The sequence below is a fragment of the Hemiscyllium ocellatum genome, chromosome 8 (genome assembly GCF_020745735.1).
Source record: "Hemiscyllium ocellatum isolate sHemOce1 chromosome 8, sHemOce1.pat.X.cur, whole genome shotgun sequence".
In the NCBI taxonomy this organism is placed as follows: domain Eukaryota; kingdom Metazoa; phylum Chordata; class Chondrichthyes; order Orectolobiformes; family Hemiscylliidae; genus Hemiscyllium; species Hemiscyllium ocellatum.
The window spans coordinates 99,836,878-99,861,026 of record NC_083408.1 but is presented as its reverse complement, the minus strand read 5'-3'; the positions used below and the strand labels follow the sequence as shown (position 1 = coordinate 99,861,026).

General features: G+C 39.6%; 1 protein-coding gene across 1 annotated transcript in view; it reads right to left on the bottom strand.

Annotated features, from left to right (window-relative positions):
* The window catches only part of trip11 (thyroid hormone receptor interactor 11), a 94,089-nt gene that overhangs the window by 21,783 nt on the left and 48,157 nt on the right, over nucleotides 1–24,149 (bottom strand). The window contains exons 12-15 of the mRNA XM_060829384.1: nucleotides 20,842–20,982; nucleotides 15,576–15,769; nucleotides 10,525–10,688; nucleotides 3,236–3,339 (exon numbers count right to left, since the gene is read on the bottom strand). Coding sequence (XP_060685367.1) covers nucleotides 3,236–3,339; nucleotides 10,525–10,688; nucleotides 15,576–15,769; nucleotides 20,842–20,982 — 603 coding nt within the window. The remainder of the gene's footprint in view (nucleotides 1–3,235; nucleotides 3,340–10,524; nucleotides 10,689–15,575; nucleotides 15,770–20,841; nucleotides 20,983–24,149) is intronic.

The window sequence follows — 24,149 nt, the reverse complement described above, 5'->3', positions numbered from 1 at the left end:
GTAGAACCCAATTTCCATTTGCAAAAACATTAATTGACCATTAACTTGCTTCCTGTCAGTGAATAAATTTTGCAATTAATCACCACATTCATCTGTACCCCACAGGTTTTAATTTTTCTGACCAGTTGGGACAGTAACACCTTGCAAAATACCTTATTAAAATCCACATACACAATATCCATTGCACTACCTTCATCAAGCATTCATGTTACAAACAGAATGGAGTTCTTTTGAGGAAGACAAGACCTACCCTTAGGTATAACCAAAACCATGCTAACTATTTCTAATTAGACCATGCCTTTCCAACTAACAGTTTATCCTCTCTCTCAATATTGTTTCTGGTAATTTTTCCACCACTGACATCAGAAGGACTACCCTACAATTATTTCACCTACCCTTCATATCCATCTTGATTACTGGTATCATATTCACACACTCTATGGTTAGAGTTTAACATCAAAACAGCAATAATTATGCTTATTATACCTAATAATTCACACTCTTCCATAACTAACATGATTTTCTGATGATTCAGCAGTGTTCACATTTCCTCACATACTTAGGCAGTCCAGGTCCATGAACAATATGCAGGCCTGAGCTAAAAAGTGCTAAGTAACATTTTTGCTACAAAAATGCCAGGCAATGGCCATCTCCAATATGAAACAGCCATTGACTCTTGACATTGAAAGGTTTTACCAACACCGATTCCCCACGATTAACATCCCAGGGTCATCAGTGACCAGAAGCTCCACTGTACTCATCACATAAATCCAGTGGCTACAAGAACAGGTCAGAGGCTAGGAATACTGCAGCAAGTAACTATTCCTGATTCCACAAAGTCTGTCCACTATCTACAAGGCACAAATCAGGAGTGTGCTGAAATAATGTCCACTTGCCTGGATGAGTGCAGCTCCAATAACACTGAAGCAGTTTGACACCATCCATGACAAAGCAACCTGCTTGATTGGCACCACGTCTACAAGCTTCCACACCCTCGATCATTGCTGCATGTACTATCTACAAGATGCATTGCAGAAATTCACCAGGGCTCCTGAGACAAGTCCATTTACACCTAGAAGGACAAGAGCGGCAGATATATTGGAACATCACCACCTGCAAGTATACTTCGAAGCCACTCACCATCCTGATTTGGAATTATATTGTCACTCCTTCAGAGTCCTTACATGGTGGATGGGTAGATCTACAGCTCACAAACTGCAGCCATTCTAGAAGGAAGGTCACCACCACCTTCTCAAGGTCAACTAGGGACAATGAGTAATAAATGTTGACCATCCAACAATGCCAACATCCCACAAGGCAATAACAAACACTTCAATCCTCTGGTAACATATCTTTATCTAGTGAAGATCTGGGCATAATCCTCAGATCATTTCTTCTTTTGCTCCCTTTAACAACTCAGGATTAATTTGTCTGGAATGGTGATTTGCCTGTCACAGTCAATCCCTCTCATATTTTTCTTCATGTTATGTTTATTTTAACAAATACTCCACATTTCATCTTTAACTACAATGTCTACATCATCCATCTCCTTTGTGAAGGCAGAACCAAAATAAAAATCCTGCCCATGTCTTCTGCATCCAGGCACAAATCATCCAGCACTGTACCTTTTCCTGAGTTATACACAGGCTCTTAATTTACTGATAAAACACTTTCGGACATTTCCGTAATATTATCGGGCAACATTTTTTCATATCCTCTTGTTGCTGGCCTAATCTCCTATCTCATTTAACCCCTGTACTTCCAAGACACTTCTATGCTTCCTGAAGTATTACTTTTTATAAGATTGCCGTAAGTTCTATTTTACTGTTTTATCTTACCGTGTGCGATGGATAACCGGGGACTCTAGATTTGGCAGTACCACCAGCTTTTTTTGTGGGACATGCTACACTGTGTCCTTAGAACCTCGCATCTGAAAGCCTTCCACTGATTTGCCACTGACTTTCAACAAAGAATGTGTCTAATCTGCTTCAACCAGATCATCGTGGTCTTGTAAAGTTTGTCTTCCCAAATTGAAAACATGTATTCTTGCTCTATCAATCATTGTTTTTTTTCCCCATAACATGTTAAATCTGACCATTTTATGATTACTATCCCCATACTTTGGCTTCATCCACTAGGATGTAGAATTGCACCCTCTATTCTTGGACATTATGTACGCTGGGTTAAAAAAAAATTCAGTTGCTCCGTAACATACGTTACCTTGGCACAAGGAAGGAAACATACTACCCTGGAGCATCATAGGTATTTGCTGAGTGAGAGAGATGTTTTGAAGTATTGAAATTCCATACCCAGTTTCACTGAAGATTAAACGGGTGAGTTGCCTGGCATCACGACCTTAAAAGAGTATGGGACAGGAGGGAGAGATAGCAAACAGGAGAGCGGAACGGGGCAGAAGTTGCTTCTAATCTCCAGCCAGTGTTCCCCCACCTCCTTCCCCTGTCCAAAAATGCCCTCAACAGATCCTGGCAGTCTTTTCTGCTCCTGAATCTGTCATCTTACATTTTGGAAAGAGTATGTGACTTGCAGCACTCTTTAACCTGATGGTTTGATTTCTGAGAAATCACACAATAAAACTGTTTTTAAGCTAGAATGTTCAAACAGTTCTGAAGATAACAGTTCCTAAAGAACATGTATTCCCAATAATATCTTGTCAAATTGTCTTACAGGCTTTGGCTATAGTTTTCTTTCCTTTTAAGTAATAAACCAATGCACTTTTGTTAGAAGTACATTGACAGCCTTGTATCCATATGTTCAGTGATTGATCAACAGCAATTCAAAATAGAAAAGAAACTTAGGGTTTGTCATACCAGCATTCTGGAATCTGATATGTCCAATATCATCATCAACTGGGATCATAACAACTAATTAGGCTGTCCAAATCGGTAAACAGAAAAGCTGAAAGCATCTTTACAATGACATACTTCACTTTTGCACCGAAAAGAAATCGCTGACACTGAAGGAGAACCTGTGGGTAGAGATGATCATAAAGCACTCTTTCGTTCAGATGACACTGTTTGTTTATGAACTGAACCAAAGACTCAATTAATTGCTGTCGAACACTTACTATTGAAGTGAAGAAAAACAACCAATATAAACAGGACCTGACAGGATTCACCGATGAGAAATCAAAATAGCAAAGTTGTTTGTTAAATGTTAAATTGTTGAATTACACACACAGTATTCTGAGACTAATACCTGTTTTAAAAAAGCTCACCTCTAAATCTGTGACTGTTTTCTCAAGATTTGATGCTTTCTTCTTCCACTCGGCAATGTCCTTCTGATACTTCTCCAATTCAGTTGCATACATCGCTTTCTCCTCTGCACAGGCGGATTAATTATCACAAAAATTACATGTGCTAATTAAATCAATGTGAGCAACATCTGCCAACATAAGTAGCCTGGAATTTACAACTTTCATTCACATGATTAGCAATGAATGTGTATTCACATTAACCTTTGGGAAGCAGATGGTGCGCCACCTTCTGAAACTGGAGAAGTCTATTTACTTTATAGCTTTTCAGAGCAGCTTTTTAGCCCAACATACACTTGGTTGTGTTATCTCAGAGCAAACCAATTTTTTTAATGTGTCTGAAGTCACACATAGGCTAAGTGGGATAAGGATGGTCAACCGCCTCAACTAAAAAGAACAGCAGTGAACTAACAGAATTTTTATTGTAATCCAGTGGTTTCATAGTCTCTTTTACTAATGAGCTTTTTGATCACAATTTTTAAAATTAACTGAATTTAAATTCCCAATTCCTGCATTAATATTTGAACTCATGATTCTGGATTTATTAATAACAAGTAATTGACCATCAATGGTATTATACTCTAGTTCAGATCTTGCAGAAAAGCAGAGATGAGCTTGGATGAAGCATTAAGAAGTTGAGTTTTCACCTACGATCTGCTGAGCATGTATATAGTTTTTTAAAAAGTACATGCTCTGATAGATGGAAGTCTGCCAACAATAAGTTTACATGACTGGTTAGCAAAAAGGATCCTATTTAAAAACCTAAAGCCATTGAAACTTGTGCTTTAGGAGCATAACTGTCTATCGAGGCAAAGTTAAAAATGGAGTACGGCTGACTGTTAAGATACAAAATTTCCAACTCCTCTCTAAACCGATCAACATCCAAACTTTATTGCTTCCTTTAATTATCGATGTCAAAATAATGAGGGCATAATCTTTTTAGACCATGTACATTAATTGCCATGAATTATCAATACTTAATCATAACTGAGAGAATCACAAGTGCTATGACACAAACAGACCATCAGAAACAAGAAAGTAGGAACAGGAGGCGGCTATTTGGCTTCATACCTGTTCCACCATTCAATATGATCATTGCTGATAATCCAATTAGTACCCTCTTCCCATTTTCACCCCTATACTTTGATTTTGTGAACCAAAGAATTATATCTAACACTTTCTTGTAAACATTCAATGTTTTGGCCTCAACTGCTTTCCACAGCAGAGAATTCCACAGGTTCACCACTCGTTGGGTGAATGACCTTCTCCTTATCTCAGTCGTAAGCAACCGACCCTGTACCCTCAAGATTGTGTCCACTGGTTCTGGACTCCCTGGTCATCAGAAACATCCTTCCTGTGTTTACCCTGTCTAGTGCTGGTAGAATTTCATATGTTTCTATGAGATTCCACCCCGCATATTCTAAACTCCAGTGAACATTGTCTTAACTGATCCTACCTCTCTTCATATGTCAGTCATGCCATTTCAGGAATTGGTCTGAAACTTCATTGCATTTCCTCCACTGCCAAACATCATTCCTCAGATAAAGAAACCAAAAGTACACAAAGCATTCTAAGTGTGTCTCACCAATACAATACAATTGCAGACTTGGATGTGAGCATAAGAGGTATGGTTAGTAAGTTTACAAATGACACCAAAATTGGAAGTGCGATGGACAACGAAGAAGGTTACCGCAGATTACAACAGGTTACTTGATCAGATTAGCCAATGGGCTGAGAAGTGGCAGATTGAGTTTAATTCAGGTATGTGCGAGGTGCTGCATTTTGGGAAAGCAAATCTTAGCAGGACTTATACACTTAATGGTAAGGTGTTAGGGAGTGTTGCTGAACAAAGAGACCTTGGAGTGCACGTTCATAGCTTCTTGAAAGGGGAGTTGCAGGTAGATAGGATAGTGAAGATGGTGTTTGGTATGGTTTCATTTATTGGTCAGAGTATTGAGTACAGGAGTTGGGAGTTCATGTTGCAGCTGTACAGGACATTGGTTAGGCCACTGTTGGAATATTGCATGCAATTCTGGTCTCTGCCATATCGGAAAGATGTTGTGAAACGTGAAAGGGTTCAGAAAAGATTTATACAGATGATGCCAGGGTTGGAGGATTTGAGCTCTAGGGAGAGGCTGAACAAGCTGGGGCTGTTTTCCCTGGAGCATCAGAGGTTGAGGGGTGATCTTATAGAGGATTACAAAGTTATGAGGGGTGTGGATAGGATAAATAGACAAAGTCTTTTCCCTGGGGTCAGGAGTCCAGAACTAGAGGGCATACATTTAGGGTGAGAGGGGAAAGATAAAAAGAGACCCAAGGGGCAACATTTCCACACAGAGAGTGGTACATGTATGCAATGAGCTGCCGGAGGAAGTGGTGGAGGCTGGTACAATTGCAACATTTAAAAGGCATTTGGATGGGTATATGAATAGGAAGGGTTTGCAGGGATATGGGCCGGGTGCTGGCAGATGGGACTAGATTGGGTTGGGATATCTGGTCGGCGTGGACGGGTTGGACCAAAGGGTCTGTTTATCTCTATGACTGTATTCGGGTCAAGAAATCATAGGTCTTCTTCACCATCTTCTGTCTCTGCACACTTATTTTCAAGCGACTGGTGTACAAGAAACCTAGATCTCATTGCACTTCCTCCTTTCACAATCTGTCACCATTCAGATAATATTTGGCCAATCACACCAGATCACCAATTAAGCATCATGACTTGGCTCCATTCTTCTGCCTTCTCCACATGTTCTATTCATATATTAATCCCATGCCTTCATGAATGCCTCAATTGAACCTAACTCCATCACAATTACAGGAGATCATTCCAGTCCAGAATACATCTGTTGTGAAAACACTTTTTCTCACATCACATCTGCTTCCTTTACAAATTGCTTTGGATACTGTGCCCTCGCAATCTCAATCCTTTTACAAGCAAGAACAGTCATTCCCTATCTACTCTAACCATACATCTCATGATTTTGTGAAAAGCTCCAAGACCATCTTCTCTCCAAAATAAAATGAACTGTCACAACCTCTCCAATTTATCTTCGTTACTGAAGCTTCTCATCCCTGGAGGCAAATCTTTCTTGTAAACCTCTTCTGCACTCTCACGAATACACTCACATACTTTCTTTAGCATTCAATGCCCCTTTTAGTAAGGGGAGGACACAATATGCTTCATTAACTGCAAAAGATAAACATGTCTGGACAGCATCTGTGGAGAGAAATCCAAGTTAACATTTCAGGCCCAGTGACCCTTCCTCAAACTGTTGACTAAATAGACAAAAACTGAACAGAAAAGCTAATTAATTGGTGATGCATTGGGGGTGGGTAGGGTAGTGGGGGAAGAGGTCAACTCCACCCAACCATAAAAATTTTGTTTGGTTAAGCATTTTAAATAGAATGTGAAATCACAAAAAACAAACATAATGACACAATTACCTTATTGATGTGAGAAACTGCATGACTGCCTCGTTGAAACACCAGGGTGTTCATTAATCTTTACTGGTTTGCAGCCACAACTGCTAACATGGGGACAATTTATTCATAAAGCATTTCATTACATGCCCAGAGCTCATTACACTTGGCATTAAACAATTACCTTTTTTGTTTGTACTCAAGGCGAGTGATTTTAATATTGAGAAAGTGCAACAATTGAGCAACTAGAAAAGCTCCTTTTACACTGGCCAACTGGAGAACAGACCACATGCATCACTGAATTATTTTTATTGGACTCTATTGAATAGATGACCATTGGGTGTTAATCAACAGTAGATTCTGCACAATTATAACTTTGAGGGCCAATTCTTCTTAAGAACAGAATCAAAACAGCTAGCCTACAAACCTTGAGCAATTAAATGTTTAAAAACCTTTTTTTAAATAAATGACTGACTTTCACCTCTGAAAGTCATGACTTATTTGTGATCATTCAAAATTCATCTTGCACAGTCTACAAACAGGTGTAGGGAAGGAAGAGGTTAACAATATACAAGAGGTTCAATTCACTCTCCTTTGTTAGCATTATGGTCCAAGCACAAAATATCATGGCATCAGGTCAAATATCGGTATGGATACCTCTGGCTCTAAGCAAATACCAACTACCTTCAGATGATAAGTAATACCTTTTCATGCTGACCACTACTTGAAGGAAGTAGTGAGGATGGTATGGATGGACTCTGGGAATCTAACCATCGCTCTTGATATTCAACTGCATTATTTATACAAATTTATTGTTAGCATCTTGGGGGTTTCCCATAGACCAGGAAATGATCTAGACGAGCCACGTAAACACTGTGGCTACAAAAGGAGGTCGTAGGCTGGAAATACTGCAACGAGTAACTAATATCCTTACTATACAAAGCCTGTTCACCACCCGCAAGCCACAAATTAGGAATGGGCAAAGTGGATGGCTAGGCAAGGTTAACAGATATACAAATGGATACAGTGGGCACGGAATGCAATTACAGGTAGGTTGAATGAATAACACCAGAGTGGGGTGGAGTGGGAGGTGTCAGGTCGAGTGGAGTAGTGGTTGGCTCCTGGCAGATCGATGGGAGCTTTAATGACATCAACAGCGGCACAGTAGGCCCAGTGTGGTGGAGCAGTAGTGGCTCCAGAATGGACTGTGATGTGGGGGCGTTTGTGGGCATGGAGTTCATTGTGGAGGGCACCCCTTACGCAGCAATGTCAAGCAGAGCAGAAGAGAGGAGAAAGAACTGCTTTTAGTTATAGCTCAACATCTTCTGTAACTTAAAATGGTGGAGTGTCGCAATCTATTACTATTTTCACTGTATTTATTTGTTAAATGCAACACCTGGAGTGTCCCCAGAAATAATTCTAAAATTTCCTGTGCAGTTTCCACCAAGTTAAGCATGTCAAGATTTCAACACAGTCCAAATGTGCATTTTTGGTCATATGCTTGTCTCTGACAATTTGTATCAAGGCTTAAGGGATAATGACTGGGCTCTAAAGTAGGGGAAAAAAAAACAGAGATCAAGCTATCGCACCAGGCTTGCGATGAAGAGTTAAAGTGCAATAAGTTGAACTGACTATACAATCTCTTTCTGCACAGCACATCCAACTTGACATGTGGCATGATCAGTTTCAATCCAAACCATTAGATCAGCACAGACAGAGTATCCTGACAGGTCTGTTTTAACAAGGATGTTTCTTTGAATTGATAGAAAAATATGTCATTCTCTGATCAATTCCATATAATTAATCAAATTTAAAGACCGAAAGAACTGTGGATGTTGTAAATCACAAACAAAAATAGAAAGTGCTCCAAAGGTGACCTGAGGAAATTCTGAGGAAGGGTCACTCGACCCACATGATTTCTCGCCACAGATGCTGCCAGACTTGCTGAGCTTTTCCAGCAATTTCTATTTGTGTTTTTAAAACTTAAACTGGATTTGAGCCAAGTTTGATTTGAAGATTAAAAATCAAACACACCAGGTTATAGTCCAACAGGTTTATCTGGAAGCACTAGCTTTCGGAGCGCTGCTCCTTCATCAGGTACACCACGACCACCTGAAGGAGTAGTGCTCTGAAAGCTAGTGCATCAAATTAAACCTGTTGGACTATAACCTGGTGTTGTGTGATTTTAAACTTTGTACACCCCAGTCCAACACCAGCATCTCCATATCATGATTTGAAGGTAGTTTTCTTTCTAATGTTGTTCTCACATATCTATTGTCCTCTTCCAGTAAAATTAATTTTTTAAATGGCAGATATAATAGCTAGCTCTGACAGTGGATGCAGTAGCCAAATGTAGGGACAATAGCTCTTTAGGCTTCTTGGCCTGGTACTTCCAAAGAGGCAAAACTAAGAGACAGAGCATACTAAATGGTCCATAGTGTTAGGTGCATTTTGTCAGAGGGAAATGGGTCAAGGTGGGTTACTCTGTGGACTTGATGGGCCCAATGGCCTGTTTCCAAACTATAGAGAATCTAATTTAATCTAAGCTATCTGGGCTACATTCTGAAACATTTAAATGTTTTCCCTCTTGGAAAACTTTTTGTTCTCTAGACACAGATGCTTTTCAGCTATAACTCCACTGTTAGTCTTATTTTTCGTATTCATGAAAAAGTCAATGCATCAGTTAAACATCAGCGCACCTTGAACACCAATAACATCACTAAAGGGAACAGTAAAATAATTACACAAAGGCTTATGCATTATTCCCCATAAAGCAGAAGTCTTCTTTGGTTTACAAGACTATACTACAGCATTCCAATACACTGCACAATGGAATAAGACGAAATATCTGAGGAGCAGAAGAATCAATGTTTCAGGCATAGTCCCTTCATCAGATGGGCATTTCAAATAAACCTGCTGGACTGTAGCCTGGTGTTGTGAGATTTTTTAAATTTCATTCTGTCCAAATGATGAAGGGCTTTTGCCTGAAACGTCGATTCTCCTGCTCCTCAGATGCTGCCGGACCTGCTGTGTTTTTCCAGCATCACACTCTTGACTCTGATCTCCAGTATCTGTCCTCACTTTCTCCTAGTAAGACTAAGTATGCTTGACATATGCATCCCTCACACAGCAACTCCACATCAAGGCAGAGCCATTATGGGAGGTGTCAAGTCAAGGTTACTTAATGGAGGATGCAGAAAAATCAACCAAAAAAAACAGATTTGCTCCATACATACAATCTTCGCCCCCTAGTGTCAGATTTAAAGAGCACATTTGGGCAACTTGGTCTTCAAGCCTCCTTACTCATTTGGACAGAATGAAGTTAAACATCGCAACACCCAGTTGTAGTCCAACAGACTTATTTGAAATTAAAACCTTAAGTTATCTCAAGGCTGACTTGAAAGAATTTCTGTGACTTACACGTTAATACGTCAAAACCTGTATCCCCATTCTAAGTGATTAGAGACTTTTATCAGCAATCTAGGTTTGTTTAATGCATCGCATCAATACTAAAAGCTGTGTCCTATGATCCTGCTCCACTAGCTACCTGATGAAAGAAAGAAAGAGCAGGGCTCTGAAAGCTTGTACTTTCAAATAAACCTGTTGAACTATAAGCCTTGTGTGAGTTTTAACCTTTGTCCATTCCAGTCCAACACTGGCACCTCCATACTATGTTACATAGATAAACTTTAAATAGTTCAAAAAAAAGAAACAGAAGCTGACAAAATTAATTAGAAATGATCGAGTAAAACATTTTAGTCAAAGCTCTGTCTGATTAAAACCACTCTAAAATGCAGACACTTTCAATAAACATGATTTAAACAAAAACTTACCCTGCTGGAATTGCTCTATCACCATCTGCAGGTTAGTTAGTGACATTGCATACTGCTTCACTTGTTCTTGAGACGTATTCAATTGCATCACTGCTTCATCTCGCTGCTTTGCAATAGCTTGAAGCTGCTCCTGCAAGGACTCCACTTGGAGGCTGGCTTGGTGGCTGTATATAAAAAATAAACCATGCAACTTGGTATCAAGTATAATTCAGACCATTCACTAATCATCAGCGGAGGAACTGATGTGTGAGGAAACAGAAATCACATCAACTGGAACTCAGGGATTGCATGTTGGTCACAACTGTTATGATCCCCTCGGTAAATCAAATGAGCCCCCCGCTTTCTCTCCCCCCCCACCACAAAGAAATTATTTTTTTCCATACCTTTGATTTTACGGAGTGTGCGCTCAACATAGGAAAAGGTGCCACCATTAAAAATGATTAACAATCTACTCCACGTGCAGTTTTACCCATGACACTACGTGAATGGGATAGTAAAATAACTGCTTTTTACCAAAGGTCTATTTAAGCAACAGAGGCAGAATTCTGACTCATGACATCTGCTGCATAAATTGCATCGTTCTGTAAAGTTTAAGTTTCACGTACAACTAAGGTATTTCCTATAACAGCACCAAGTCCAACAGCAGTTTGGATTCGCCTTTCTGATGTGAAAGCAACGAAAGGAGCTTCTCACTATACCATTGACTAGCAATGTTTGAGAAGATTTGTAGCTCAGGTTGATAAGTATGGAAGTTAGCTCGCTAAGCTGGAAGGTTTGTTTTCAGACATTTCGTCACCAAACTAGGTAACATCATTGGTGGGAATCTCTAGTGAAGCGCTGGGGTATGTCCCACCTCTCCATTTATAGGTCTTAGTTTCTTAAAGTGGGTGATGTCATTTCCAGTTTTTTTTTCCAGGGGAAGGTAGATGGGATCTAAATCAATGTGTTTATTGATGGAGCTCTGGTTAGAATGCCATGCCTCTAAGAATTCTCACACGTGTCTTTGTTTCACCTGTCTTAGGATGTGTGTGTTGTCCCAGTCAAAGTGGTGTCCTTCTTTCTCTGTATGTATGGAAACTAGTGATAGTGAGTCGTGTCTTTTGGTGGCTAGTGGGTGTTCATGTATCCGGGTGACAAGTATTCTGCTTGCTTGTTCGATGTAGTTTTTTTTTAAAACAGTTCTTGCATGATATCTTGTAAATGATGTTAGTTTTGTTGGTAGTATCTAATGGATCCTTTAGGTTCACGAGTCGCTGTTGAAGTGTGTTAACGTAACGTGGCTATAGTTTGTGGTTGCGTTGTGCCTGCTTGTTTGGGTTTATTTCTGAGAAATCAGTGAATTGTTTTTATAGGATACTCATTTTTCTTCAAAACGTTGTGTGGATCTTTTTCTTCCGCTGTTTGTAGTTCTTGGGTGCTGCAGTGTGATGTAGCTCATTGAAATAATGTCTTGATGCACTTCTGTTTGTGGGTGTTGGGATTATTGTTTCTTAAGTATTTGGTCTGTGTTTGTTTTTCTCTAAATGCTGGTTTGAAGCTCTCCATTAACTGTTACGTCTAGGAATGGGAGTCTGGTGTCGTTCTCCTCCTCTTTTGTAAATTGTATGGTAGCCTACAACTCTACCAACACACTTAAGTAACAATTAATGAACCTAAAGGATCCATTAGATACTACCAGCAAAACGAATGCCATTTACAAGATACCATGCAAGAAGGATTCTGGGTAATCCAAGATGGAGGACAGGAAACATTTCTGGCTGTAACAGGCTGCTCCTTTTTTTTTAAGGTATTTTAGGTATTGGAAGTGATTTCCTCTAATTCCAGGAGCACCAATTACTGTTTTATATGCTGTTACATTGTTTTGGAACTTTGGAGGAAAGAAAAGTCAAAATACCAGAACTTTTAAAAGGGAGAGGAACTGACAAAGGCAGCACATGGTGAGGTCTGTGTAGCGGGGAGAGACAGAGACAGAGAGGGAGAGAAACCCATACTGCCAACTGACACCGCAGTGAGCCTGCACAGTTACTGCCTTTGCTGTTTGAATTCATTCATTGGAGTGCATCTGGGGAAATTAACAAATAATGAAATTCACAACTAATCTTGGAGGAACCTGTTTGGGAGACGTCACAGCACAGAAAGAGATAAGTGAATACTTTTAAGTGTGGCCTTACAGTAAGTCTGCAGTAGTGAAAATAAAAACCTTGCAAATAATAAGCTCCCGCAAACAATGATATGATGACAACCTGATCATGTATTTTAGAGATCTTGATCGAGGAATAAGTGCTAGCCAGGTGCTCTATTCTTCTTTTAAATAGTCTTTGGGAACTTAAACATCATCCTGAGGGGACAGATAGGGTTGCAGTATTATGGTTTATAATATTATGTTAAGCCAATCTTATAGACTCAAAAATTTTTTATTAATTCCAGTCCCAATTGTTTGTATTGACCAGAAGTGGTTTGCTTCCTAATTATGGTTGCAAACTTTTCTGTATCCTTAACAGACTATCATTAAAGCAACAGTAATGACTCAGTTGTGTGTAAAATCAGTTCATTCAATATACAAAAAGAATTGACTTGCACAGTTCAACATTATTTACCTACTTCAAGCACTTAATTAGTTATCCTTTCTTTTTACAAACATTGAGCAGTTGCTGACTGACTAGTTCTCCCAATATATCAGTGCTGAAGAAAAATCACTGGTCCTGAAACGTTAACTTGGCTTTTTCAGGCCTAGATGGTGCCAGACCTGCTCAGTTTTACCAACAATTTCTGATTTCCAGCATCCACAATTCTCTTTACTTTTATCAAATATATTTATCTTTATCTTTGCAGAAATCTTTAAATCAACCCAAACAATGTTTCAAATAATGCCTTAACTGAGATTAATGATTCATTGTGAAGCAAGTTTTGAACCGCATGTTGACTCTTCCTAATCAACTAACTTTCTTTCCTTCTAGGTATTAATTGATATCCTAAATAACTGTTTCTAGAAGCTTAACCACCAAAGCTAAACTTTGTGGTCTGTAATTCACAATTCTCCAGTCTTCTGGTACCTCCCAAGTCCAGAAAAGAATGAAATATTGTGGCCAATATCCCATTTCTAACCTCACTTCCTTCAAAATCCTTGAATGTATCTCATCTGGTCTCAGTGCCTTGACAAACTTAAGTACCAACAGTCTATCCAATACTTCTTCCTAATCAATTTTGAACCTTTCTGATGAAAGAATTTCCTTCTCTGTCGCTATGGCTAGGGTAGCATTCTTCTAGTTTGTAAAAAGCAATGCAAAGTATCCATTCAACACCTCAGCCATGCCTCTTGCTTCTATGTCTAAATCTTTTTGATCTCCATTTGGCCCTTTGAACCAATCATTTTTAAAAGTAGTAATGGAAAGATTTGAAGATAATACCTTTTGATGTGGCACATATGGACTTCCAGAAGACTTGAAAGGAATAATACCACACAAGACTTGAGGGGAAAATTATAGGCCATGATATAAAAAGAATAGTTGCAACATGGATACAAGGTTGGCTGAGTGATAGGAAAGAGTGTAATAGTCAATGGATTCTGTTTGGACTAATGCTCCCCAGGGATCGGTACAGGTAGTTCTTTTATAACATGATGGTTGTGTTCTTGTGTGACCCTACACTATATAAAAATCACACGACAAAAACAGCACTTACTGTTGGCGATGCAATCGTGTTAGAGCCAACACACATTTTAAAAGTTTGCATTTAGAAACAGCATCCCTTATTCATCAACTGTGTAACACGCTGACGAATCACACGTTATAGCAGAATATCTTTGCTTTTTCTGAAATATTTTAATTATCTGGATATTGATGCGCAGGGGACAATGTCAATTGTGCAGACGATACTAAACTTGAATTATGAACTGAGAGGATGACCGTGTGGAACTCCAAAAGGAGATTGACAAATTGGTAGAGTGCAGGCAGCATCCGAGGAGCAGGAAAAAAAATCGACATTTTGGGCAAAAGTCCTTCATCAGGAATCATCCCTGATGAAGGGCTTTTGCCCGAAACGTTGATTTTCCTGCTCCTCGGATGCCGCCTGACCTGCTGTGCTTTTCCAGCACCACTTTGATGTAAACTCTGGTTTCCAGCATCTGTAATCCTCACTTTTGCCACATTGGTGAAGTGGGTGAATACGTGGCAGATGAGGTACAATGCAGTGAACTATGACCCATTGCATTTTCATAGGAAGAACATTAGGTTGTGGGAGCAGAGGAACCTGGCTGCATAAGTAAACAGATCATTGAAGACATCAGAACAGGAGAAGAACAGTTAATAAAGAAAACAAAAAAATGCAGTGCCCTCAGCTTTACAACTGAGGCATGAAATATAAGAACAGGCTATTGATGTTGAACCTACAGGAGACACTTGCTAGACCTCAATCAAAATGCTGCTGTGGGTGCCACAATCTAGGAAAGATGTCGATGTATTGGAGAAAGTGCAAAAATAACTTACACGGATGGTTCCAGGAAAGAGAAGCTTCAGTATGAGGATAGATTGAATATGTTGGGGCTGTTCTCCTTGTAGAACAGACAACTGAGAGGATTTTGAGTAGAGGTTTTCAAAATCATGAGTCATCTGGATATAATAGGTAGGGCGAAGATGTTCCTGCTCATTTAAAGAAGCAAAATGAGTGGATATATGTTTAAAGAGATGTACTAAAGAAGCAAAAGGTAATAATGAGTTGTTAGGGTATGGAATCTCTTGCCTGGAAATGTGGTGGAACCAGGTTCAATTGAGCAGCACACATATGATAACGCAGCATTCAAGGAAGAATTGGATGACTATTTTGGTAGAAATGTTGTGCAAGGGTGCAGGGAATAAAAACAATAGACTGACACTGAGAACCAGAGCAGACAAATGGCTAAATGGCCTCCTCTTGCACTGTAACAATTCTGTGATTCTGTGAAATCATACCCTAAATCTATATCACCTGGTGTACGAAGAGGACAAATGAAGCAATTTAACATCGATAATAAACATTAGTTGAAGCGTTGTTGTAGGAAAAGTCATTACTTCTACCTGGCATTTTCCACAGCAGAAGATGAGGATGCTAACTTTTCCCCGAGAAGAGTAGCCCTCTTCCTCAGCTCTGCCTCTCGGTCCTCAGCTGCCAAGGCCTCTTTGGTGTATGACTCTTCCATCTCAATTAAATGTTGTCTCAATCGCTGCAAATCCTGGTTCAAACGCTGCTCTTTATCACGTGTGTGCTGCAACTGAAATAAGAGACAAGACATTGCCATCCCCATCCCCAGGTGGTTGGTAATTTTACGAATAATGCTTTCAAGGCCCATGAGAGAGAGGCAATAATTAGACTGGACTGTTCGCCCAGTAGCAATGTCCTCATCACAAGAATGAATTAAAACATCATTTTCCAAGATAATAACTGACATGGAAATCACGGAATATCAATTGGAACATAATAAAATATCAGAACTCACTGACAGTGAGATTAAAGGAGCTTTGACTTTTTTTTAAAAAGTGCAGGCAATAACAAGCATGTAGCTCTCTCCTTCAGATAAGTGTTCTGTTTTGGTAAGAGGAACATGGAACTTTAACATAAACTAAAGACTTCAATTCTAAAAAATGTGCAGAAGCAGAACAAAGAGGTAAATGCCCCTCAGTCAATGAAGGTGACAGGGAAAGGTTGAGAGTAGTTAATAATGCATACAGTATCCTAATTTACTAATATGGGCATATAGCACAAAAGCAGGAGGTTATGTTGAATTTGCATAACCACATGGCAAAGGAAACAGAAAGGCAATGGTTTCATGGATCCTTTTGTGGCTTAATATTGAAATGTGAAAACATTTTTGACATAAAAGGGTTTTTATTCAAACTAGGGTTTTAAGCTGATCTAGTTTTGAAACTTAACATATGTTTCAGGCCTATGAATATTAGTTTATTACTATTGAGCTTCAATTTATTATTAGGTAACAACAGCTGGGTGGAGTCACACAATGATCTTGTAAAAATAAACTGTTGGTCCTAGAGAGCATTCAGACCTATCATACAGGGAAATTTGGGATGATGGTTCATCACTGGGAGATTAAACTATACACTGACAAGACTTAGTAATCGTCCTTTGGTGCTACCTTGTCTTGGGAAAGATCTGTAGAGTTGGCATGCCAAGAAAAAAAAGGGAGAAAGTGAGGACTGCAAATGCTGGACATCAGAGTTGAGAGTGTGGTGCTGGAAAAGCACAGGTCAGGCAACATTCAAGGTGCAGGAGAATCGACGTTTCAGGCATAAGCCCTTCATCAGGAATGAGGCTCATTTCTGATGAAGGGCTTATGCCCAAAATGTGGATTCTCCTGCTCCTTGACCTGCTGTGCTTTTCCAGCACCATACTCTCACTACTAAAAAAGACAAGTTATTGTAAAAGTGACAATCTTATAAACTAATTAGCATGTTAAGAATTAATCATAAATCATCCTTAAGATATCCATTACTTTTAAAGAAACTAATCAGGACTGGGGAATACAGTATGTAGCAAATCCAAGGCTGAACATGACCTGTTAGCAAGCCAATTACAGTTAAGTACGTCTGTGATCGTTTATGCTGGGTAATGGCTAGCAAGGTTTAATAAGTTGTGATTTTTAGCGTTTCAGTGCATGCCAGTAAGCAGAATAGAATAGACTAATGCCCAATCAATTAGATGAAGAATTGATATCGCAAAGTGGATACAGTGAAAATCACTGCCTTTGTTACCTATTATTTCTTTAGGAATCACTATAAAAAAAATTTAATAATTACACAGAACTTGTCAAAATATATTTATTCCTGGAATTGGTCTTGTAATTTATCAAATTAATTAAACCTTTAGCATGGGTTAACTCCCAAATTCTTACGTCAGATTCTAGCAATCTGTCTTTTGCTTCAACAGATCTACTGAGCCAATTGAAGTTACCCTGAAGAATTTCCAATTCCAATGAAATGCATGTTTATAAATAATGTTTTATGTCATAAACCTGGGCACTTAAGCATTAAAGATCCTGATAGGTAACACACAGGAGTTGTTTTTAGTCACTTATCTTCTCCTATTACCCCACACATTGAGCTGACTGGTAATTTTTGTTTAACACCTTCTACAACTATCAGCTGGGCAACACACAATTGCATCAAGATGTCATCATTTTCAGCCTGTTATCTACTAAGCCTAACATTAAACTATGGAGAGTTGTGAAAATATAAATGATGAAGAACAGCATGCAGAAAACATCTTCCAAACTAAACTAAACCAAATCAATGGAAAGTACAGAACCCATACTTGTACTACAGACACCCTCGAAGTTCACATAGCATAGCAAGATATAGAAAGAGGCATGAAAAAGCTGAAGAAATGAGATACATAGATACCCAGAGCTTGACGGCTTGCACGTGCTTTGGATACTGACAATTAATATTTAAAACAGAACTTTTCATTTTTATTCTCTATCACTCAAATGTGTGTATAAAGAAATCCCAAAAGGTATGGGTAGGGAGGCTTAGAAAGATTCTGACAGTCTTGAATGCGCCCTTCCCATTACAAAGCTTTTAAGTCTCTGCACAGGATGCTTGCCACAATTCAACTGCATGCAGAACATTAAAGAAAAGCACACAGGGAAGATTGAACTCCAGCCTTCAACTTAAATCTGATTCACAATAGCTAGTGTTCCAATTTCAAGCCTGCAGTAGCAACCATGTCAACATCAGTAGCTTCTAGCATGACCGTAATTAGACTTACAATTGCATCATATTTACAATGGGGCTGGTTGACTCACTGTCCAATACAGCAATAGCTTATGTGATGGTACACTTTGGTTTACGTTGACACCAGGTCATGACCAGCAACAGAAGTTTGCGCACTTAACACACATATTTCTTCAATTTCTCTAAGAGTGGTCTAAGCCAGGCTTAATAAAAATCTTTTGGTTGTTTTATATCACCAATCAACACATCAACAATTATAATTAGATTCACAAATGCAATTAAAGAACTTATCTTTACACAACAATACTCAGGAAAATATGGAACCTAATCACGGTGAATCATATATTTAACTTACACTCAGATAAACTAATAGTTTATTTTGCCAACCACCTTGTTGAAGCTTTCTCTCCTGCTCTCTCTGCTCAGAGCTGATGGACTGCTCTGTCACTGGACATTTTCCTCAGACGGCTCTACTGCTTCCCTTCCTCCTTCCTGTCAAGTCAAACCTTCCTCGTGGTCCTCCAGTATGGTTTTAAACTCCATCCTGATCTCTCATCTTGTTATCCCCACCTTGCCCTAACTACTACTCACCTTCCCTTGAAGATTATTTAATTGCAAACCACATCTCCTACATTATCAAGTTTTTGAATATTTGATTTTCCTCTTGTTTCCCATTATCTTTGGCTACTTCTAATCAGGCACTATTTCCTTTCTTTTCAATCATAGTTTCACTGAAGACACTCATCCAGGCAACCTTACTCCAAACTCTTGCCTCCAAACTCCCCAACATCTCTAAAACACCAAGATTCATGCATATCTCTCCATGAGCTTTCTGCCCATCTCAAAGTTCTCAAAATATTTCCTAACCAAATGTATGATCAACATCCTCAGTAACCACCACAATGATACATTATCCCTAATCATTCTGTCAGTAAACTTCGACATGGTTCACTGCCTTAACTTGCTCAAACAGTTCTTCACCATTATCCAGTTAAGTGGGGCCGTCCTTTACTTCTCTTTGCGCAACTCATACCTAGCCAATCGTACCCAGATCAGGTTCAGCAAATGCTTCCTTTCTCACCTGTGTTAAGACTTACTGGGGAGCATTCTTAAAATTGAGCCCTGGAGTCATCATAAGAGTTAAACAAGTACAGGGAGTTCCTTAATTTATCTATCTTTTTGACTTAGATAGACAGAAAAGATGGAACAGGTTTCTACACTTAACAAGATTTACTACTTATTACAAATAAACAGATTCAAGCTAAATTAAGCAATTTTGAACCATCAGAAAATAACTCCTGCTAATTAAAACTAACCACTTTTACTAGAGTGGGGGAGTCTAAAACTAGAGGACATAAGTTTAACATGAGAGGGGAAGTATTTAAGAAGGACCTGAGGGGTAACGTATTCATGCAGAGGACGGTGCGTGTATGGAATGAGCTGCCAAAGGAAGTGACAAAGGTTGCTACAATTATATTTAAAAGGAAGCTGAATGGGTCTATGAATAGAAAGAGTTTAGAAGGATATAGGCCAAATGCTGATAAATAGGATTAGGTCAGATTCAGATGGTTGGTCAGCACAGGCAATTTGGACTTAAGGGTCTGTTTCCAAGCTGTACGACTTGAAGGCTCTATACTACCTGGCCATTAGTCCACAGATCAATCAGCAACTTGCTTCTAGTTGATTCTCCATTTGTACACATAGCGCTTGGCTCCAGCTTGTCTGCTAACCACCAACTTACTGCTTCAAGCAGCAACACTAAGGCAGCATTTGCAAAGAGTATCAGGTTACTTGCTTTCAAAAAGTGTACCAATCCCTCAACAACCCTTGGTTTTTAATACAGTTCATAAGTAAAATGACAGAAAAAAAAGGTCTTTACACCTATTTTGCCACTTTAGAAGTCTCGGAATAAAGAATTCTCGGACCCTTCTTGAAGGCCAAGCACCCCATTGTTAAAAAAATCTGACAATAGAGTCAGATTGCACATGTGCATTATTAGAAGTTTGACACCAGAAGAAATGCTCATGATTGAGATGCTTAATATCATTATGACGCCAGGACAATGTCAATGCTCTAGTCCAAAGGAAGAAGATGCAACATAGCTCCCTTTCTAAGTTTATAGCAATATTGACACCAAGTTAATTGGCTTGATAACAGCGTCATTCTCTTCCCACCACCATACAAGGCCACCTGGACCAGAGCCCTTGCAACATGTTTGATGTTCGGTTGTGCAGGACAGATCTTTCTCAGACATGAAGAGTTTGAGTTACTTTGCTAATTTGGAATGTGGCTGGTTCACAATCTAGTTAAAGTGAACAAAATGCTCATAGAAGGCAAAAGGAATGCAAGCACCATGTGTGCTGATATCAAGTGCTGCACTGGCTGAATCAGACAACACTCATTCAGTCAATCTATATTGCTGTCAATAGAAGTGGCAGAAGTTAAATTAGCACTGTAAACTAATGTTTATCAGGAATTAGATACAACTCAAAACCACTAATCTGGAGAAGAATTCGATTCAAGCCCTTGATTTGCAATTTGCCACATCTTTCAGTTGTGAGGCTTAAATTTAATGACTACTTCAATAATACATTACCTCATTCACTAATGCAGAGTTTTCCATCTGTTTCTGTTTGAGGGCCAGCATTACTTGGTCTCTCTCATGCTGAAACATCCCAGCTTGCTCTTGCATTGATTTCACTTCATTCAGCAGTTGATTTAACTCACCAGTCTTTCCCTTCAAATTATGAAATAGAGCTGATCAATTTCATGATGAAGCTCAAATTTAGCAGGACAGAAGGCAAGTTTATTTTATAAATACATCAAACACCAGGACTGTAATGCTTTTGTTCGCTATGTTAAAACAAAAAGTTGGTAAGTTGAGCCATTTAGTCATGTCTAGACTTCTATTTTTTTCAAATACCAACAATACCAATTATATAAACTTTCTTCACGTTTTTAGAATGTCTATTATATTGCTGATATAGGAATTTCGAGTCTTGGGTATTACTGGGAAAAGACATGTTTTGTTGAAGTTTTGCATTTGCACTCATCTATCCACACAGTCCACCTGTTTCAAATCAACAAAGTAGGGGCTGCCATTGGCTGGTTCCTTTCTCAGGACAGTGCCTTGCTCAAGCATACAGTCATCAGGCCTGGTTTATAATTTAATTAAAAAAAAAGAACTGTGGATGCTAAAGGGGAGGAGGGTCACTGGATCCGAAACATTAACTCTGCTTTCTCTCCACGTTGCTGCCTGACTTGGTGAGTTTCTCCAGCAATTTCTGTTTTTGTATAATTTGACAAAGATTGACTGTGAACTGCCATTCTGTATTAATGGGCATATTCACCATTCACCATGACAATGCCTCTATCATCAGACTCCATTTTATCAATCAATCAATTTGCACATTATAGTCGTGCTACATACAGAACTGGCATTTTCGTAAGTGACTTTAGGAGTGCAAGGCAAATTAACACAACAAAACTGTTTATTTTCAGCAATACCCAAGTCCTGCACTACCAAGTGACAATTTTAAATCTCATTTGACTAAGAGTTTTTATTCTTAGATTAGTGGTGCTGGAAGAGCACAGCAGTTCAGGCAGCATCTGAGGAACAGCAAAATCGACGTTTTGGGCGAAAGCCCTTCATCAGGAATAAAGGCAGAGAGCCTGAAGCATGGAGAGATAAGCTAGAGGAGGGTGGGGGTAGGGAGAGAGTAGCATAGAGTACAGTAGGCGAGTGGGGGAGGGGATAAAGGTGATAGGTCAGGGAGAAGGGTGGAGTGGATAGGTGGAAAAGAAGATAGGCAGGTAGGACAAGTCATGGGGACAGTGCTGAGCTGGAAGTTTGGAACTAGGATGAGGTGGGGGAAGGGGAAATGAGGAAACTGTTGAAGTCCACATTGATGCCCTGGGGTTGAAGTGTTCCGAGGCGTCCTTCCTCCAGGCGTCTGGTGGTGAGGGAGCGGCGGTGAAGGAGGCCCAGGACCTCCATGTCCTCGGCAGTGTGGGAGGGGGAGTTGAAATGTTGGGCCACAGGGCGGTGTGGTTGATTGGTGCGGGTATCCCGGAGATGTTCCCTAAAGCGCTCTTCCAGGAGGCATCCAGTCTCCCCAATGTAGAGGAGACCGCATCGGACGCAACGGATGCAATAAATGATATTAGTGGACATGGAGATCCTGGACCTCCTTCACCGCCGCTACCTCACCACCAGATGCTTGGAGGAAGAATGCCTCATCTTCCGCCTCTGAACACTTCAACCCCAGGGCATCAATGTGGACCCTAACAGTTTCCTCATTTCCCCTTCCCCCATCTCACCCTAGTTCCAAACTTCCAGCTCAGCACAGTCCCCATTGACTTGTCCTACCTGCCTATCTCCTTTTCCACCTATCCACTCCACCCTCCTCCCTGGCCCATCACCTTCATCCCCTTCCCCACTCACCTATTGTACTCCATGCTACTTTCTCCCCACACCCACTCTCCTCTAGCTTATCTCTCCACCCTTCATCAGGAGTAAAGGCAGAGAGCCTGAAGGGCTTTCGCCCAAAACTTCGATTTTGCTGCTCCTCAGATGCTGCCTGAACTGCTGTGCTCTTCCAGCACCACTAATCCAGCACCTGCAGTCATTGTTTTTACCTAAGGAGTTTTTATTCCCCTCCTCCCGCAAGCATTTCAATCACAGGAAGGATTCACGAGCATCCTCAATAGAAATGGGGGCGGAAAGTATTGAGATGCAAGAGACGGGGTTCTTCTTGAAATCACTTCAACATCCAACCAAAGAAACTATTCTATTGGATGGGAAAACAAAGTAACATGGTTTCCAGGTCAATTTTCAGACCAATGTGAAACTGCAGAAAACAGACAATCCTTTCCATTAAAATAACTGGAAACATCTAATAGGAAAACAGAAATAATTTCACAATTGTAATCAGGTAATAAAATTTGCAACTCTTTCAAATGAAGAGCTGTGACTTATCTTTGACAAAGTAAATGCCACGTCATCTCAGGCTCAATGTGGCCATAGGGAACAAAATACTTGCTTCTTTAGAGGCATTACGTATACAAGAAACGAGGGATAAGAGACTTAAAAACAGAAACAGAAAATACTGGAAAATACTCAGCACATTAGACAGCATTTGCTAAGAGAAAAACTGAGTTATCATTTTAATTGCTACACATATTCAAAAAATTTAATTTGGTCAAGAAATATCATTCACATATTTAACAAATGCATAAATGCAAGACAATCTGGATGAGGAACGGCATAAAATGTAAAGCTTATTGTTGGCTCCATGAGCACAAGGATTAAATCCACACTGGAGGTGTTAAGTATATAAAGAAAAGTTACTTTGCAATCTTATGTTGCCAGAACTGAGGAGAAGATGGAATAAGAAAAATAAACAACAAATTAGGTTATTTAAATCAGATATGGAAACTGAAATAAGAAAGCAAGTTTGTACACACTGGGCAACAAAGGATGTTGGGAGTGTTGCACTTTCCAAAAGTTCTCAGTGGTCTCCTCTCCTCACTAAAAGACTAGATGGAAAGAATTGTCAATTATACAGAAAATAAATGTTGCACATTAACAAGAATTCAAAAGCCCCAAAGTCTAGCCAATTAGGAAAATACTGAACCTACCCAGTTACAACACTACCCAGAAAGTCTTTAAGTCTAAAATCTGATTGAAGATTTGTAGCTCGGGTATCCGTTGTTGTGGTTCTGCTCGCCAAGCTGGAAGTTTTTGCTGCAAACGTTTCGTTCCCTGGCTAGGGAACATCATCAGTGCTGTTGGAGCCTCGTGTGAAGCGCTGCTTTGATGTTTCTTCCGGTATTTATATTGGTTTGTTCTTGCCGCTTCCGGGTGTCAGTTTCAGCCGCAGTGATTCGTATGTGGGGTCCAGG